This window comes from Vanessa cardui, chromosome 22 (assembly GCF_905220365.1).
Source record: "Vanessa cardui chromosome 22, ilVanCard2.1, whole genome shotgun sequence".
NCBI classification, from domain to species: domain Eukaryota; kingdom Metazoa; phylum Arthropoda; class Insecta; order Lepidoptera; family Nymphalidae; genus Vanessa; species Vanessa cardui.
In genome coordinates this window covers 1,104,836-1,126,623 of record NC_061144.1, presented here as the reverse complement: position 1 = coordinate 1,126,623, position 21,788 = coordinate 1,104,836, and the positions used below count along the sequence as shown (strand labels likewise).

The 21,788-nt window shown below is 32.8% G+C and overlaps 1 protein-coding gene across 1 annotated transcript in view; it reads left to right on the top strand.

The window, feature by feature from the left end:
* The first annotated feature begins 3,555 nt into the window (after nt 1-3,555).
* LOC124539458 (nose resistant to fluoxetine protein 6-like) overlaps nt 3,556-21,788 on the top strand; it is a 52,253-nt gene continuing 34,020 nt past the window's right edge. Inside the window, exons 1-3 of the mRNA XM_047116854.1 lie at nt 3,556-3,693; nt 20,217-20,362; nt 21,541-21,711. Of these exons, the coding sequence (XP_046972810.1) occupies nt 3,630-3,693; nt 20,217-20,362; nt 21,541-21,711 (381 nt within the window). The 5' untranslated portion in view covers nt 3,556-3,629. The remainder of the gene's footprint in view (nt 3,694-20,216; nt 20,363-21,540; nt 21,712-21,788) is intronic.

The window sequence follows — 21,788 nt, the reverse complement described above, 5'->3', positions numbered from 1 at the left end:
AAGAGGTTCTGTTGGTTCAACCAGTTGTGGTAAATACATTTTGCCAGTGGAGTAGCGCTATACCAGCAGTTTATTTTAAACATCATAGCGTGATAATATGGGCATACTATATTCATTGAACCAATGATCACATCGGGATTTATTGAGATTGGTTCTAGTTCTTGACTTAGTTTATTTTAATCGTTGATCATCTAGTTGTTGGGCTCGCTCGTCAGGTTTTTCAGTATCTCTTGATGAAGATGCTTGTTTGAAGATCTGGAACTTGATCATTACGTTGACTAACGGTTTTGGCAACTCTCGAAGTAGAAATTCGGATTCTATTTGTTTCTTAACGTATTTCTTGTTGGTATGTTGTTTCCGTAGCTCTTTTGGATGACGCTGCTCATATATTGTTGATGTTCCGATCTTTTATTTCTTCAATGGCATCGTGGTTTCTATTTATATAAATTATTTGATTCAATGATGATTTCATTTTTTATTTCATATTTTATACTTATCAGTTGAACGGCATAGAAATGCATCGTGATACTCGTAAGGGTCATCTGTTGGTTATTTTTAATAATACGGATGAAATAATCACTTTCTCCGTGAAAAAAGTACTCATTTTCGTGACAATCACTTGAACGGTGTTGATATATTTATATCGCAGCGCTACCTAGTGGCGAGTTACATCAATTGGGATAGCATAATCTCTTTATTCATTTAATCTTAATGATCGATCAAATAGTTTCTGAGTTTATCGATGACACACATACATACACATCCACACATCATTTGCGCAAGCACATGTTTTTCCTTTATACCAATTTTTATAAAAATGTACGGTGCATCTGTTCTCGAGTTATAGCAGAACATACAGACGGACAAAAATGTCTAAAATGGTAAAAATTATGTCAGTCAATCATAAAAACAATACTTATGACGAATTACGACAAAAATAAGTGCCAGACAGACTCTAGATATTTATATAGTAGTATAGATTTAGTATTCACGTGCGATAGCTTTATTAGTAGCGTAAATAAATAAATAAATAAATAGTATTTCATGTATAACTTTGGTGTTTCTATACCGATTTCTATGCTTCTTTTTTTATTTAATAGTTAATACGGTTAACTTTTTTCATTTGGGATGATTGAGAGTGTTATAAACGCAGGAATAGACAAATATAATCAGAAAGCTTCGAACTACTAAGCTATTGGGAGTGACACGTGTTATTGTGAGTCAACCATAAAAGATAGACAAAGGCTGTCATGGGATATTTTTTACATAATTTTAAGGAGAACATTTCCGTAATACACAATTTCTATGTAGCTTTAACCATTAAGGTTGTACACGCGACGAAATCTTAAAATATGAAGTAACTTCTCCCATTTTCTGACATTTCCCTTCACTGCTCTGCTCCTATTGACTGAAGCGTGATGAAAAGTATACTATAACCAGCTCAGGAGTATGAAAAATAATTGTACCAAGTTTCGTTAAAATCCGTCGAGTAGTTTTTGTTTCCATAGCGGTTATATGGACAGACAGACAGACAGACAAAAATTGTACTGATTGCATTTTTGCCATCAGTATCGATCCCTTTTCAACCTCTGATAGTTATTTTGGAAAAATATTTCATTACAGAATTGACATTCCTACAGATTTATTAAAAGTATAGATTGTGTATAAAATACTAGATACAGACAGACTCACCGGTCAAGATGCAAATCATTGGAAGAGGCCTATGTTCAGCACTGGACGTCTTACACCTGATATGATGATGATGATGATGATAAAATAATAATATCACACAGGAATGTACAAATACTGTCCAGTACCGCACGCAGTAATTAATTTAAATAATTGCATTAACTAACATGACTTTGTATTTTTTAAATGTTGAAAAAGAGTAACTACTGTCTTACCGGTTCGAGTAGAATCTACTTTCCAAACCGGTGGTAGCTTCATTTTATTGTAAAATGACGATTCAAAAGTGCTTGCCTACTTGAATAAAGCTTATTTTGATTTTATAGAAAATTCTGCAATCTGAACACTACATTTTTTGTTGAATTCAAACGCGATATATAAATTTCATATAAAATATTTTTTAGTTCCATACGTCAAAATATTTAGATTTATAGAGTTTTTTATTTTTCATTTCACAATTTTCAATTACTACAAAAACAACTTGAGCGATTTCTATGAATGAAATTTCATGCTATTGAAATGTTAGGTACGTTTTTCAAGGTTTAGGCTTTGTCGAATGACATAGTTTTCGAATTTTTCGAAAATTTTTAGTGGTCTAATATTTCATAAAAAATATTCAATAGTCGAAACACACGCCGTATTGTTTTCTTTGTTGTATGACTTTTTGCAAACCCGTCTGGGTAGGTGCCACCCACTCATCATTCTATCGCCAAACAAGATAACTTAGTATTGCTGTGTTCCGGTTTGAAGAGTGAATGAGCCAATGTAACTACAGACACAAGGGACCTAACATCTTGGTACCCAAGGTTAGTAGCGCATTGTCCGTGTATGGTATGGTTAATATTTCTTATAGTATTGTTTTCTATAAACGGTGGTGTCCACTTACCATCCGTTGGTACGGTCCATATGCTCGTCCAGTAAATTATAGCAAAAAAAAAAAAAAACGATACTGGAATTAAAACACTTTCTTTTTGAGTTCAGTAGCCTAGGTCCTCACTTAGAGCCTAAGGTACTGGCTTCGAATCTGACTGAGGTTACTTAACGCATTATTCAGTAGCCTGGATACGTTATATCAAACTCCTAGGCTTCAAAAAGGCACGTAAAGTCCTTATCAGACGCACAAAACGTAATACGAACACGTTACTTAATATAATTCCGATCGCGTCTGATTGCTATTCCTGATATTATAACAAAGAATCACCTGAGGTTATATGTGTAATGTAATATCTCCTTAACACTGACTTCGATAAAAGAAGTAGGTTCTTAATTTTGTTCAATAGAACACAATTAAGAACCTACTTCTTTAATGTTTCTTACCTCGAAAAACGTCGTGATGAAACCTGCATGTGACTAATTTTAAATTCTGTCACATGTAAAACCACCCACTCGCATTGGAGCAGCATGGTAAAATACAATCCTAACCTTCTCCTCAAAGAAAAAGCCGTAGACTAGACTAGTGGGAAATTTACAGGCAGTTACTATATACAAAATTACATAATTAAATCAAAATATAATTAATTCAAATAGGCTTTTACAAGCACTTTTGAATCGTCATTTTACAACTATACTAAGTGATAACACCGGTTCGGAAAGAAGATTCTACTATAGAAGAACCGGCAAAAAACTCAGTAGTAATTCTACTATAAAAATATATATTTAATATTTTAAGATGTTTATTTAAATAGAAATATTGTTTTACGAAATAATACTAAACTTTTTTGATTATTATAAGTAATTTTTTTTATACGTTTTGCGATTCAAATAGCTTATCAGAGCACGCAAACTTTGAGGTAGTGACGTCTTCAATCGTGAGCAATGATCAACGTCAAAAGGTAAACGGAATATTATTATGATTGCGACTATATTAGACAGTAAGCCTGCCTAGCACCCCACTTCTTGCATTGCATCAACACAGGTGGCGATAACGCACAGTCGAGTTCAAAATGTGGTGGTTTGTGCTATACTGTGCTGTGAATTTAGTTTTAGGAGATAATGACACAACAAGAGGTAATTTTTTTTTTTATTTCTAAAAATTATAGGAGTAAATATGATTTTCATTGAACTTTTCAATGGATTTAGATATAAAATTTTTAGCTATTTATATTTTAAATAATTAATAGAAATAAATATACATTCGGAACTAGATTATATTTTTATCTATTTGTTAATAAATTAAGCTTAATTGCATAGCTCTTTTTTATTGAAAGGCGCGCGAAGCGTTTGAACTTGGCGCTATTAAAGATTATATATTATGGAGAATGTATAAATCTAATATTTTTGTAAAATGCACATTAGACGTCAATTAAAATAATAAATAAATAATACACACGCTATAGTACCTTTTTTTATAAATTAAATTAAAACCATTTTTAAAAAGAAGCTTTTATTTAATTGCGATAAAAAAAAGTACAATTTTTATACTAAATTTTATTTTGTTAAAGTCATTTCATATTTGACATAATTTATCCTTCTTATATAATAAATGCGTTTGTGAGGATGGATGTATGTTTGTTACTCTTTCACGGAAAAATTACTGAACGGATTTGGATGAAATTTTACAGTAATACACATCAGAATAGGTTAAAAATAGGATACAATTTGTAATGATTTTATGTAATTTGGTCATGATATAACGATACCTATCAAGTACCCGTGCGAAGCTGGGGCATGTCACTAGTATGATACAAAAGTCTTGTCGCAAATTACTTTTAGTTTAAAAAATGTTATTAATTTTATACATTAAAATTTTCAAATTAGGTAAACACAAGTGCTTCAATATATTAAATAAAATATGGGTCAATTAATAAAATATATTTTAATATTTATTGAAAAAATATCGTCAATTGATTCGGTTGAAACATTGGTTAAAAATCTGCATTAGGTAATGATTATATTTTATATGCAATATTAGATTTATCTTATTAAATTTACCCCTTCCCTAATTTGTTTTATAACCTATTTTAGCGATAAATTATCATATTGCATTCATACAACTCTTCTATATGTTAATCCTTATGTATAATTTAGTCTTAAATATTGGTGCAATAACGCAAGAATTAAAGAAAAAGTTAATGCGAATAAAAAGAAAAAAAATGTAGATTTCTGATATCTAGTAATTACCAACACATTCCAATGTAAAGTATAGCAATGCAACGGATTTCGATGTAGTATTTTTAATAGATAGAGTAATGTGAGAGGTCGGTTTTTGTGTATAAAACATGCATAATGTAATACAGGAACAATGATAATTTTAGAACTTTCAATGTGATATTGTTATAAACAATTTTCTTTGCACTTGCAAACCCTTTTGAACCCTAGGAGTTAGGTCTAAAAAATGTACTACTATATTGTACCCGAAGAGCTGAGATGGCCCAGTGGTTAAAACGCGTGCACCTTAACCGATGACTGCGGGTTCAAATCCAGGCAAGCACTTCTATATACATGTGCTTAATTTCTGTTTATAATTCATCTCGTGCTCGGCGGTGAAGGAAAACATCGTGAGGAAACCTGCATGTGCCTAATTTCATCGAAATTCTGCCACATGTGCATTCCACCAGCCCGCATTGGAACAGCGTGGTGGAATATGTCCCAAACCCTTTCCTTAATGGAAGAGGAGGCCTTATCTCAGCAGGGGAAAATTTACAGGCTGTTACTTTACTTTACTTTTATATTGTACCCCTTAAAAAGTCTACAGAAAAATCTTGGATAATATGTATACGTCTCTATCTTATCTTACAAGAAATAATATGTTATGAAGAAGAAATTATGCAACACAGCATTCACAATACATTGTGCATTTAATATAGATCAATCTTGTTCTTTACAGCATGTAATTCAAATGAATATTTTAGAGGATATTACAGATTTAAAATGAAGGACATACCGGTTTATAACGTCTATTGAAAAAGCCTGTGAATGTTGTGCAAAAAGACATTATGTAGTATAATTAGTATCAGCATCGCACTCGTGCGAAGTCAGGGCGTATCGCTAATAGTCTTATAAATATAATATGATAAAAGAACTACTGTAACATTTAGTGTGAGGTGTTTATAATTTTGTATGGAAAAAAATATCGCAATATAATTTACTTACTAAAACTTACACAGTGAGTTAGTTAGATTAAAATTAATTTAGGTTTAGTACTTACTAATTTTAACAAGTTCCTGGTAGGTTTATAACAATTTTACTATAATAGTCAATAATAGTCGTGTCGGTAATTATTCATAAAAAGTCTAACTTTTCTCTATATAACAAAACACCTAAAATAATGAGACTAACTGAATAACTAGAAACAGAATATTGGGACAAGACTTGCAGCATCTCAAGAGCTTCAGTCTGAATACCACAGAAAACTCAGCTAAGCGTGATAGAGATAGCTATACAGGTTTGCACAAAGCCCTACCAACAAGTAATCGACCAACCCATGGGTATATTATAACGACATAGATATTACAGCATCATATTTGTGCTGTAACCCTCTGCATTTGACAATGAATATAAAGGCGCGAATCATAGGTAATAAAAATGTACAAGGTTTTTTATTTATTTTTATATTATTTTATTTGGGAAACAAACAGTACAATAAGTCTTAATATTAACAAATACAAAGTAAATCACAAGCCAATCTATTTTCCACTCATAAATTAATATACAATATTAGAGCAACAATCGCATTCATTTTTATCGTTCTTCGTTCACTATCTAGAAACAATTTCATTGTTTCTAGACAGTGATAACGATATATATCAAAAGGAACTAGGAAACATTACCTACGTGAAAATCCCTGATCTTTCATTGATGCAAGACCTACTATCATTTTGGTATCAAAAACTTCTGGTTTTTTGAGAAAGTTATTTTGACATTGAACGGCTAAGCCGTTACAATAAACACTGAAATTGTACGACTAGTTCTAAGGGATAACGTAGAGTATATCCCAATTAACACAGTCATGGAACAGATCGATTCTTCTATTCACTTGAGTTCTTGAATCCCTGAGCACATGTCGCTAAGATTAAGATAAAGAGTGTACACCTTTCTTAAAGGCCGGCAACGCACCTGCAAGCTACCTGGTGTTGCAGATGTCCATGGGCGGTGGTAGTCACTTTCCCTTAGGTGAGCCTCCCGCTCGTTTGCCACCCATGCCATAAAAAAAAGATTATTCTGAAAGTCACCATACTGATAAAAGACTCCCTGTGAAATTTAAGTTACCAAAATAACACATTAAAAGTAATTATTTTTAAAGTAATTGAAGAATTTAACAGAGTGCAATACGGATGATTTTAGATACGTCATTAAAAAAATTTGCGTTTAATTTAAAGCGAGTCCAATTTCCAGTGCATATGACAAGCTTCATGTCTTTATTGCTTTAAACCCTGACGGCACTATCCAATGAGACAAATATATAATACATTTTAATATTACGCGATTACATAATAAATATAAAACGTTTGATATTTATTGATGGCATAGTTCTCAAATAACAAAAACAACAATAAGCTTTAATTATTAATTTAATAAGTAATTTAAGTTGTTTTTCCTTGATTACCTTCTTTTTTTATTTCTAATTTTGAAGTAACTTATATATATTTTGATATTTTTGTACGGTCCCAAATAAAAGTGTTCTTTCTTTCTTTCTTTCTAATTGTTGTTATTTATGAACTACGCTATCATCTGTAAATTTCCTACTGCTAGGCTAATCCCTCCTCTCCCTTTAAGGAGAAGGTTTGGCAAATATTCCACCACGCTGTTCCAATACGGGTTGGTGGAATATACATGTGGCAGAATTTCGATGAAATTAGACACATACAGACCTCGCGACGTTTTGCTTCACAGCTGAGCACGAGATAAGCACAATCATCATCTCCAATAAGTCATCCTAAAATTACTTAAGAGATAGAGAAATATTTTGTAAATAATAACCATGTTTTGAGGCTTAAAGTCACGTGATCGGAGTCGCATGTATCATCTAGTAATTAATATGAAATATTCATAAACATACGCTGCCAATGACATGATGAGTGACACCTCAATGACCTTAATTTTTTACATTTGTTTTTTTTAGTAATGACAAGTAATGTTCAGTTGAGCCTAACATTTCCTATGTATCTGTATCTTTATGACCAATGAAATACGGTTGAATTTCAATCAACGATTGCTAGTATTGTTTAAATTACGAACTCATTTAAATAATCTTTCAAACATTCCATCTATTTAACTAACATTTTTTTAATATGATGTTATATTGAACCCAGGGCAATAATATGTGCATAATAATATTAGAACAAAGATAAATTAAAAATTGAAATGACTGAATAAATTAAACGTGGAATGTTTGAGATAAAAAAAATATATACATTCTAGAAAATTGAATTGTAAATAATAATTAACAAGATATTTTTTTGTCAATTTTACAATTGAACTGGTGACTCAAACATTTTTATGTGATGTTAATTTATTCATGTATTTATTTAAATGATATTTCATTACAAAAAAAAAACTGAGTTCGCATATTAAATCTTTTTTTTTTATTTAATAAAGTAAAGTAAAGTAACATTACCTGTACATTTCCCTCTGCTGAGATAAGGCCTTCTCTTCCATTAGGGAGAGGGTCTGGAACATATTCCACCACACTGTTCCAATGCGGGTTGGTGGAATGCACATGTGGCAGAATTTCGATGAAATTAGACACAGGCAGGTTTCCTCACGATGTTTTTCTTCACCGCCGAGCACGAGATGAATTATAAACACAAATTAAGCACATATAAATAGTGGTGCTTGCCTGGGTTTGAACCCGCAATCATCGGTTAAGATGCACGCGTTCTAAGCACTCGGCCATCTCAGCTTTTATTTAATAATTAAGCATTTTATGTACTTATTGATTGTCACATTAAACACAATCAGCGGTTCAGAAAATAAAATATCCTGACTTGAGAAGAACCGGTGAAAGAAACTCAGCGGGTCCCTTTTTTCAAATTGGTCCAAATCGTTCAAAAGTCTACTTGGTGGTAGGGCTTTGTGCAAGCCCGTCTGGGTAGATACCACCCACTCATCAGTTATTCTACCGCCAAATAACAATACTCGGTATTGTTGTGTTCCGGTTTGAAGGATGAGTGAGCCAGTGTAACTACAGGCACAAGGGACATATCATCTTAGTTCCCGAGGTTGGTGGCACATTGACGAAGTAAGGAATAATTAATATTTCTTACAGCGTCATTGTCTATGGGTGATGGTGACCACTAACCATCAGGTGGCCTATATGCTCGTCCGCCAACCTACGAGTATACCATAAAAAATACAATTACTTATTATTTTAATCTATATCATGGAAGAGATGTAGATAGAAATGGGACAAAAACTTGCAACAATTATTTTACAAAAATACAATTAAATTAAATTTTATAAATCTTTTATTTACATTCTCATATAAAACATAACTATGAACATATTTCGATAAATAACGGCTGATAAGTTAAATACATACTTTCATCACCGCTATTAATGGGTGCCATTGAAAATTAATTTAGAGTTTCGCAACTCAACATGGAATTTGAATGTACACTTATTATGGCTGATTAAATTGCAGCCATTCTTATTGTTACTTTTTGATTACGTAATTATTTTTGCTAGGCCTTTTCGTATTCTCGACATATTACTAACCTAAATTTATGTATATGTATCACAACAAACCCTGTAATTGGCTATTTGACTGGTTTTTAAAATCCATTTTATATTATTTAGTAGAGATAGGAAAAGGAACCCAGTAAAATTTGTTTTTTTTTTTTTATAGTACATGTTTGCCAAAAAATATCATATTTAAAATTACATATTTAAATAACGCGCGAAAACGTTAATTAGACAATATGGCGCTGCAATGGGTTCGGTGACGTCACTTTGCTGTATTTTAATCTGTGGTACATAGTACATTAGAAAAGCAAGGTTTAAAAGAAAGTGACTTCATCACAAGCCCGACCAATCCGGCCATTTTTATTTATTGATTTTTTAATAAATTAAGTATTATTTTCAAGTTTCGTTAGTATATAACCATTTTAAACTCATAGTATACACTGATTACAATAATTCACAATTTATTTTTCGCATTGTCAAATAGCTTATTTACAAGCAATTGTAATAGAAGACGTCGTTCTTCTGTAACATACTAGTATTATCAATGGAAATAACATAACACTTCATGATCTAAAGTATTATACATTGAAACATAGTAAAATTCGTGATCTAAGTAAAATAACAGACACACGAGTGTATCCACTATTCCGAAATGTAACAAAGTAGTGGAATGACGATTAGAGCCGAGATGGCCCAGTGGTTAGAACGAGTGCATCTTAATCGATGATTGCGGGTTCACAAAGACGCAAGTCTCATACTTATTTCGGTTTAATTTTCGACGAGAAACAATAACGTAATAAGCGACAAGAATTTGTCATAAAATAACAGATTTTTCGAAAGTAAAGTTTAATGTTGTAAGAGGTTCATGTAACGCTTCAGTTTTTCTTTTTCGTTGTAAGACCTTTCATAATCGATAACTGTAAATTGACAAATCATATTGTGCTAATGACTACACATAAGTAAACCGAGGCTGCTAAGTGATTAGAAAACGTGAATCTAATCGAAGTATCTGCAATCAAATCTCTGGAACGGCTGGACCGATTTTGACGGGACTTTCAGAGGCAGATAGCTGTATGCCGACAGATATTTTAAGCAGTAACTTAGGCTACAAAAATAACTTAATTGTTAATTTAAACGCGCACGAAGTCGCTGGCGTAACTACTTTTATAATATACTAGCGAAATGCCCCGGCTTTGCACGTGTGCAATACTTATACTAAATAAACACACAGATTTTTTCTTGTGTCTTTACTATATTATCCATGTATAAAAAAATACAAAACCCTTCCTCTCGAATCACTCTATCTATTAAAAAGAAACCGCATCAAAATCCGTTGTGTAATTTTAAAGATCTAAGCATACATAGGGCCGTATGACGTAAGCGACTTTGTTTTATACCATGTAATGATAATGATTTCAATTCTCCCTTTAAATCGTGTGTAATACGTGTTTACATCAATCATTATATCATTTCGTAATTAATTGTCCGTTTTAAGAAGTTTTTATTGCAAAAATCACTTAATGCTGAAAACATGCATTAATTTCAATGACTGATATTGAGCAACATCATTCTATTTTTTTGTAGTTGGTAATTATTTTGTAAGATAACATTATTTTGTAGCGTTTTAAGTACAAAGTGGATAATTTCATAACCCAGAAAGTGAGTCTTCGTTTTGTTCCAGACATTTTTAGTTTTGATTGTTACATATGTAATTATATACATGTGTTAATGTATTAAACTAATATGACTTTTTATTTTTCATAGTTCAAATAGTGATTTTTTTAAAGGTGGTAGATTCACTTAATATAGTTTGTTAAAATATGATTTAAAAGTGCTTATAAAATACTTGAATAAAGTTTATTTTTGTAATTTTTCAATTATTTATTAGGGCCTGTTAGTTTTGTGTTTGCACAGTCTGGATCGGTACCACCCACTCCTCAAATATTCTACCGCCAAACAATAGTATTTAGTAATGTTGTGTACCGGTTTGTAGGATAGGCGTGCCAGTGTATAACAGGCATAAGTATCTACTTACAACAACAACAACAGCCTGTAAATTCCCACTGCTGGGCTAAAGGCCTACTCTCCCTTTGTTGAGAAGGTTTGGAACATATTCCACCACGCTGTTCCAATGCGGGTTGGTGGAATACAAATGTGGCAGAATTTCTATGAAATTTGTCACATGCAGGTTTCCCCACGATGCTTTCCTCACCACTGAGCACGAGATGAATTATAAAGACAAATTAAGCACATGAAACAGCGGTGCTTGCCTGGGTTTGAACCCGCAATCAACGGTTAAGATGCACGCGTTCTAACCACTGGGCCATCTCGACTCCTGTCATCTACTTACCCTCGCCTATCGAGCATCTCAGTATTTAAAGTTGCTTGTGAATTTTACTAAAACATTCTGGATCGTCTTAAGTTTATACCTATATAAACTCATATCATATACATATGTTAACGACCACGTGGTCGAGTAGTGTGTACACCGGTTTTCACCGCCACTCCGAGGTCTCCGATTCGATTCCCGGCCGAGTCGATGTAGGAAAAGTTCATTAGTTTTCTATTTTGTCTTGGGTCTGGGTGTTTGTGGTACCGTCGTTACTTCTGATATTCCATAGCACAAGTGATTTAGCTACTTACGTCGGAATCAGAGTAATGTACGTAATGTTGTCTAATATTTATTTATTTACGTATTTATTATTAAATATATGTTATTTCAATTAGAAAAAAAATGTATTTATCCATACAAATAACTACCAAAAACATGTATGTATAATGTAAATATTTGTTTATCAATACTCGTTAACTTCCCAAACACAGCATCCTCCGTTGCACGGTCGGTTAATAACCTATTAAGTTAACTTGCAAACGGGTACTATACCATTTCAAAACCAGTTGATTACCAATAGTGCCATTCTAGACTGGTCCGCTAGACATTACTTAACTTCAAGGAATAACTTTTACTTAAACTAGGGCCCAAGACATTTCGTTTCCTCGAGAGACATTTTAGTTCAACTCTTTATAATCCGGCCAAGTTTAAGATGTGGTTCCGCTATTATCCAGGGAACACTTAGAGCTTGGTTATTTTGCATAATTTCAATTTTATATCGAAGTTCGGTATTATTCTTTATTTAAAAATTTTAGTGAAATTAATTACGAATAAAAGCTGCGACGGCCCAGTGGTTAGAACGAGTACATCTAAACCAATAATATACTAATACCAATAAAATAATAGCGGGTTCAAACCCAGACAAGCACTACTGAATATTGATGTGCCTAATGTTTATAATTCATGTCATGCTCGCGGGTGAAGGAATGTGTTTTCCACCAACCCGCATTGTAGCAGCTTGGTGGAATATGCTCCAATCCTTCTCCTCAAACGGAAGGGCTATAGATTCACGCGTTTTAATCACTGGGCCATCTCAGCTCAGTGGCAAGAATGCAAGCAGCATTTCCCCGTTGAATCGCAATTCCGGTGCTCTGGGCTTGTATCATTCCAAGGGCCAAGTGTTTAGATAGCAAATGAGACAAAAAAGTAAATTGACATAAGACACGAATATTTAGACATATTTTTACTTTAGATTTTTTCGTCTTTGGAATGTTTCACGCAGCTTACCATATAGGAATCTGGTAAAAATCGTCCTATAAGAAAAAATTACCCGACGACCATTCCTCTAATCAAATCAAAATATACTTTATCCAAGCAAGCACAAGCTCCTTTGAATCGTAATTATAGATAAGTATATCAAAAGCAATACTACCGTCATGTAATGTAAATTCTAGAAGTCAACCTCCGTGGTAGTGTGTTCATGGGTACGCCACGCCACTTCGATGTCCCGGGTTCGATCTCTGGCCGAGTCGCTGTAGAAAAAGTTCATTAGTTTTCTATGTTGTCTTGAGTGTGAGTGGTGCCGTCATTACTTCTGATTTCTCAGAACACAAGTGCGTTAGCTAATTACATTGGGATCAGAGTAATTTATGTGATGTTGTGATGTTTTTAAAAGAAGAAGATTCAATAAATTCGGTACTTTCTCCAACATTTTAAATAAATAACGTCAGTTGAATATAATGAAGACATCTGTCTTTCTCATTATTTCTATCTATTTCTATTATATACGGTATTATATAATATATTTAAATTTTAATTCACAAGACATTTTAATGACAATTATATTTTTCGTCGTTTAATTATTCTCAAACAGTCTTCTTCATTTCCTTGTTTGGATTTAATATTCATACATATAATAAATTCGGAGTGTATTTTAAAATATTATAATAACCGCTTTTTAGGTACTAAATGCATATGTATATGAACACGGCACATTTACCAAAATAACATTTTTTTTCAACTTTCCTGTATATTCGTCTGTTTTGACTAATCTCTGAAACGGCTGTACTGATTTTGAGGGGACTTTCACGGGCAGAGAGTTGATGTAATTTATATTACAAATATAACTTTTGTTTTCGTTTTGCGGTCACAGCTAATTTTATATATTCCCAAAACAACCAACCAACCGGATATCCCATGACACTTATCATTTATTTTTTTGCTTTGAAAATTTTATTTTAAAACAAATTCGTAAATAGTAAAAACAATTTGTAATATCTTCATTTTCTAAGTATAGCGTCGGTTTCGCTGCGCTTGGTCGCTCACGTGTGTTACATACTTGTTTATAACTCTGATTTTAATTGCATATTACTTAATTCCACTTTTAATTTTACTATTATTATTATATGTTTGACTGACTCCTCGAAACGGTTATCTTATTTATAGTTAGGTTCTGGATTCAAATGGCATTGGGCAATTTGAATATTATAAAAAAAGTCTTTATATTTTATTATATTGTTATATTATGGAGTTAAAATAAATGAATATCAATGGATTAAACTTTTATCTTTTATCTATGCTATCATCCTTATTTTTTTAACTATAAAGTGTACCAGTTGTCGTCCGCGGCGTCACTCGTGTATTAGAACTAGCGCGCACTGGTAACTTTTGTCACGGTGACTGTTTCGTCACTCTTGTCAAGTCCGTGAATATGTATGGAGGTGCGCGCACGTTACGACGTGACAATTGGGTGACATTTGTGTCTGCATCTGTACATATTCACGGACTTGACAAGAGTGACGAAACAGTCACCGTGACAAAAATCACCAGTGCGCGCTAGTGCTTAAGGTACTGTTTGTCATGTCAGGCAAAAAAGTAGCATATGTCCTTTCTCAGAGTTCAATTTCGCTTCACAGCAAAATTTCATCAAATTCGATTCATTGGTTTGGTTGTGAAAGTGCAACAGACAGACAGGGTACTTTCACATTTATAATAATATTAAAAACCGCGTGGAATTGTGGAAAGAACACTAGCAGCATTTCCCCTTTGAATCACAATTTCGATCCTCTGGACAAAAAGCAAACCAGCCCTGTCACCAGTGGAGGCAATGAGGCGAGGTGTTATACTTTTTATGAAGCTTTTTGTACTACTCCAAGGGCCAAGCGTTTCGACAGCAAATGGTACACGAATATCTCCAGGGCTTAATACAGAAAAACCGAATACCTTATAATCGGCACGCAGACAATAATATAAATTAGGGCCCCTACCTAGTCTTTGTAATTAACGGCTGTGATCAAATTTCCATTATCTTAAAAGTAAGAGCAATGTAAATAAAATTATAATCCGTAGTCGCCTTAAAGGCCAGTCACGATTTTACTTAGCATCGACGGACTAAAAGTTATTGCGTTTCGTTTATTTGTAATCCATTTACTATACAAGCTATACTATCTGTTGATTTCCACGCAGGATATATTAATTTAAATAATTATATTTAACTAACATGACTTTGTATTTTTAAATGTTAAAAAAGAGTAACTACTGAGTTTCTTGCCGGTTCTTCTCGGTAGAATCTACTTTCCGAACCGGTGGTAGCTTCACTTAACTGTAAAATGACGATTCAAAAGTGCTCGTAAAAGCCTACTTGAATAAAGTTTATTTTGATTTGATTATTAACGCGAATGTTTCCGTGTATATACGATTAGTTGATATTTAAGTTAAACTGTAAAAAGTGTCACAATCAGGAGTCATAATATTAAATTTATTACTGTATTTAGTCAAGTCAGTAATATATTTTGACAGGTATTACATAATATAAATATAAATAAATATGAGACAACATCACATACATTACTCTGATCCCAATGTAAGTAGCTTAATCACTTGTGTTATGGAAAATCCAAAGTAACGATGGTACCACAAACACCCAGACTCACGATAACATAGAAAACTAATGACAATCTGCAACGACTCGGCCGGGAATCGAACCCGTGACCTCGGAGTGGCGTACCCATGAAAACCGGTGTACACACCACTCGACCACGGAGGTCGTCATATAATATCAACTTAATATAAACACAGAAGAATGTCTATAATCTTTGAGAAATTGGCTTTATTTGAAGGATTTTATAAATTTATGTTTGAATATAATTTCTATATGACAGCCATGGCTGACACTGCATGGGGTAGTCTTGAGGTTCAATTTGGATCAGGTTGCATTTCAACAATAACTGGTCACATATTGTCTTCCAAGGGTTTAATTGTTTCGACTTTACATATCTATAAAGGATATAATATCTAGTATAGTAACTTGGTGGTCAGGCATTCATCAGATATTCTACCGCCAAACATCAGTACTCAATATTGTTGTGTTCCAGTGATGTCACACCTCATAAAGAAGATGGATTTTTTTATGTTATAAGGGGCAAACGGGCAGGAGGCTCACCTAATGGAAAGTGATTACACCGCCCATGGACATGTGCTACACCGGGGGGCTTGCAGAACTACCTCTTAAGGAAAAGGCTTGAAGACAGACTGACAAACTACTTCAATGCCTAGTGGTAAGGAAATATCGATTTCCTCGCGATGTTTTCCTTTGATCCCCGAGAACAGATTGCAACTTGCCTAGATTAGAACCTGCAGCTTTTCGTTAAGAATAATGTGTTCTAACAACTAAGACATGTTGTCTTTGCGGCGCAAGTACACTTCTACTTCGTTAAACACGTCCCAGAGGGAGTCTCGAGCTTCAAGATTATAAATATTAAATAACATATTTAATCTAAGGACGAATATATAGCTTACTAGTAGTCGCCCGCGGCTTCGCACGCGTTTTAGCGTGTTGGCTGTCATGAGTTAGCCTTTGCCTTTCTTGGAGTTCAAGTTTGCTTCATACTAAATTTAAAGAGCTACATACAGACAGATAGGTAGACAGACAGAGTTACTTTCACGTTTACTATATTAATATAGATTTATAAGCTTCTTATGCTTTAATAGCATAATGTTAAGAGTCTGAATCCGAAAAACTCAACAACAACAACAACAGCCTGTGAATTCCCACTGCTGGACTAAAGGCCTCCTCTCCCTTTGAGGAGAAGGTTTTGAACATATTCCACCACGCTGTTCTAATGCGGGTTGGTGGAATACACATGTGGCAGAATTTCTATTAAATTTGTCACATGCAGGTTTCCTCACAATGTTATACTTCACCGCTGAGCACGAGATGAATTATAAAGACAAATTAAGCACATGAATCAGCGGTACCTGGGTTTGAACCTGCAATCATCGGTTAAGATGCGCGCTTTCTTACCACTGGGCCATCTCGACTCACTGCTACTTTCACGTTTACTATATTAATATAGATTTATAAGTATGCTTTAATAGCATAATGATAAGAGTCTAAATCGGTAAAACTCATAAAAACCTTTTTGCAGAAAATCATTTATTTTTATCATAACAATCCGAATACAATAATACCTTTGCCATTGAAAAAAAAAAAAATATTAAAATGCATGTATTTATTCTGTTACGCGTATAACAAAGTTAATTAAACATGAATGTAATCAGTACGCGATTTGTATTGCACACGTTTTTGTGTTTATTATTTTAGCATATTTTTAATCTATATAATCTTATATGAAGCAAAAAGTAATTTATAAATTTTATACTTATTAAGTTTTCGATTCTTCTCGGAAGAAATTACTCTCCAAAAAGAAGGAAGCTTTATTTTGAGCGTCATTTAAAATGAATATAAGAAATGAAAAATAAATATCTTTGACAAATTAATTGATAAAAAAAAACATTAAGGATGTACAAGGAAAAATATTTGCATTCTTAAAAAAAAAAACTAATTTTTAAATATCATTCAAATTAAGTATTCGTAATTACATTTACAGTTGTTTGAATAAAATTAAATTTAGAACACGAAATTGTTGATATATTTTAAGTATTTTCTACTAAATCTGAAGTAATAAAGTGTGTACGCAACCGGTTGTGCTTACGACACGTCTAGCTAATACAACGTTCATACCATTTTGAGACCTATTTCTCAAACATTAAAGAACATTATCCTTCAAAACAGACATTTTAGATTGCTATTATACAAAAATGACTTAAAACTAAATCACAATTGTAAAATAATTTTAATAGTTCTTCAAGTAACTAAAATGGCGGCATTAAAAGCGGTAAAGAGAGCATTTAATTTTATTTTTATGTAATTTTAACTAATAGTCTAAGGTCGTAGATTATGCTGTTTTTTTTTTAATTATCTTCAATGATATACAATAAGGTAAGAAGCGTATCATGATTTGCAGGAATGCGGCAAATTTGTTTATTTCAAAGGAAATTAAATGATTTCATAAGTATACTTATTGAGATAACCCTGAAATATGTGCTAAAAATTATTAAAATTTATTTTTGAATTTGGAATAGATTCGACAGTTACTCGGCCACTAGTAAGTGGCTTTATCAGCCCAGGGATAAGAACAGGTTCGTCACCAAGATCTATTTTCGTATGCTCAGTATGAGCGATAATCAACTTTAACGATCGAGAATGACATATTGCGTCGCAATGATTTGATGTTTAGATTCATAAGGTACTAAGAGTTTAAGACTTGATAAAGAAATTTGAAAACTGACGACGGTTATCTTACTCTGACTGTACAACCGATTTAATAAATGTTTGGCCAAAAATGGTTAATATTTCTTACTAAGTCAATGTTGACAGTAGCTTCGCTTGCTTAATGGTTAAGTTACAGGCATTGTTTTGTTATAATTGTATACTATAATATTTTTGTAAGACTAGTAACGCCATCTTTAAATTATTAATGTAATATTTTGGATCTGTCAAACAATAAAGAGTTAGTTATTTACCGAAAGGGCGTGTTTTAATATAATTATAATTTTTTTAAATTATATGAATTCAAAAAAATAATATAAGCAAATTCTTTACTTACCGAAAAAACCGTATCGTAAGCCTCCATAACCCATGCTTTTGTGTTAATAATTCATCTCATGCTTGGCAGAGACGAAACATATAACAAAACTAGCCGTGCCCGTGACTTTGTACGCGTATTAATTTAACATAAATAAATATTATTGTAGCATAAGTTACTCCTTATTATATCAGTTATCTGCCAGTGAAGTTCCCGTATAATCGATCCAGCCGTTGCAGAGATTAGCCGAAACAAACAAAGAGACAGACAAAAATTTAAAAAAAACGTTATTTTGTTATATGTACCGTGTACATACATATGCATTGAGTAAAAAAAGGGCTATTTTAATATTACAAACAGACACTCCAATTTTTTTTATATGTATGGATGGTGTCAGATCAAATAATAAATCAAATTACCAGAACTTATTCAAATAAAATTAAGTAGTTTGTATAAAATATGAATTACTAAGCCATGAATCAATTATCTTTAAAAAAATATAATGATTTTTTTTTTTGGTTCAATCGTCAATAACTAAAAACTCTTTAGTAAAAGTTATGTTGCAATTATTTATGAAAAAAAAAACGCACATCAATAACAGCTGTTCGTATACATATATTATAAGCCATTCGTCAAACAGGTATATTACAATTTCCTTCAACTATATTGCATCGTTGCATTTCCGTTTGCAACTTGTTATTTCGTGCGTATTAGAAAATACTTCATAATTCACCTTCATTAATGACTATTTATTTGCAGGCTGTTTTTGCTCTTTCACAATAACAAATAACAAACAAACAAAAGCCTGCTAATTTCCCACTGCTATTCTAAAGCATCCTTCCCCTTTGAGGAGAAGGTTTGGAACACATTCGACCACGCTGTTTCAATATGTGTGTATGTAACACATAAATAGGAATACACATGTGGCAGAATTTCTAGAAATGCAGGTTTGCCACCGCCGAGCACAAGATGAACTTATAAACACAAATTAAACACGAATATAGAGTGGTGCTTGCCTGGGTTTCAACCCGCAATCATCGGTTTAGATGCACACGTTGTATCCACTGGGCCATCTCGGCTTTTCCGCAGACTGTGAACATTTGTTCCTGCATATCTCCTAAATTACCGATGATAATTTGACAAATGAATGCCGTTAGCTTAGATTATAGTCAATTTTAGCTTAAGGCCCATATCATCAATCAAATTTGCTATTTCAGATATAAGTTTGCTTAGCTTAATAAATATATATCATTATTATTATATGTTTAGTAATTTCAATTCAATACGCTAGCCCTAGTTTGTTTTGATGACGTCATTAGAATTTAAACAAACATAAAACATACAAAAATACTTATATTTAAAGGGGTGATACAGATTTACACCTAAAATCTGGATTCTGGTGTTCAAAGGATACAAATAATAGAGTCGGTAACCCACCAGGAAATCTTGCAAATGTGGCAGTGTTGCAAACATCCATGAGACACTTTCCATCTTGTATGCCTTCTACTACCTGTTCTAAAAAGAAAATATACAACAAACCTCTTTTTCCTTCAATCTTATATTTATCGATGGAATGGCAACGGACCATGTATTTGTATAATATTATTGTAACTACATATTTAAGTCTTAATCCAATTTTCTTTTCTTAGATATCTTGGAATTCGACTACTACTCAATGCCAGCTCTGTCTGAGCTGGATGACTACGACCTGTGCCTCAGGAAACCAGACGCCGTCTACTGCATCGTAGACTTCGAATTGTTGGAAGATGAAACGCCTCTATACCAGTACATTAAGGTATGAAATTTTAGTGTATTAAAATAACATTTTCCAATTAACCTTAAATATTTATCCAATTAACGTGAATTTGCAAATTTTTCATTAAATGGGAAATTAATGTTTACTTGGTGATGTGTAAGCCCGTTTAGGTATGTACCCACTCATCATATGTTCTCATAAAAAAAAATCAAAATAAACATTATTCAAGTGGGCTTTTACAAGCACTTTTGAATCGTCAATTAACAATTAAGTGAAGCTACCACCGGTTCGGAAAGTAGATTCCACCGAGAAGAACCGGCAAGAAACTCAGTAGTTACTCTATTTCAACATTTAAAAAATATAAAGTCAACATGACTTTGTATTTTTTCCATTTAATGGAAAGTTAATACAATTATTTAAATTAATATATCCTGCGTGGAAGTCAACGGGTATTAATTCCACGCTTTTTTATCATCTAATCTGATCTTGTATCGAGTAATACGCCTTTTTTAGGAATGATTTTTTTTAAATGATTTGAATTTATTACCGCCAAACAACAGAACTTGGTATTGTTGTGTTCCTGTTTGAAGGTTCATTGAGCCAATGTCACTACAGGACCAAGTGACATACCATCTTAGTTCCCAAAGTTGGTCGCGTATTGGGGATGTAAAGAATGGTTAATATTTCTAACAGCGCCAATGTATATGAGCAGTGGTGCTCGACCGCAAACCTATAGCCTAAACAAGAGATAAAAATGTTTTTTCTTAAGTACAGAATAAATAATAATACAAAAGTTTTAGGTGCAAAAGGGCTTAACCGGATTTGTATCCGATATTAATTTCAATTCTACGTATTGTATTTATCGCACTATTTCAGCTATTCGAAGTCCATTCATTTATTATTTAAACTAGATATTCGGAACGGCAAATGGTTCTAAAGCTTATTACTATTATAGATCATTTATTTATAAGTTTTGTTATGAAACTTAAAATATGAGTTATGATGTTTGTACCTTAAAGTATCATTAACGATGATCATGTGTATATCACGAGGCACAAGGAATATACGACATTAGTTCTCAAGATCAATAGTGCATTGTCGATGTATAAATGGATGTATGTGTAGTCGATTTTGTAATTTTAAATATTTTGTCAAACACAGCGGTAAGCGACTTTGTTTTATATTATATAATGATAATAAAGTTATCTTTTTTTTAGAACTTCTCGTCCTTATCCTATAAGAACTACAGGCACACGAAATTGCATAGAGGTGTATGCGGCTCTCAAAATTGTGGGCTAAATCTAACCCATGCGAACGCGAGTGAAATCACAGCGGCGTCTTTGAAGCGATGTTTCAATACAACTATCCATCAAAGCTACGGTTTACAGGTGAGTGATATTTGATAAAGCGATGCATATCTCTTATGATACACATTCACACTGGGATGAAATAAAAGCACCAAAAT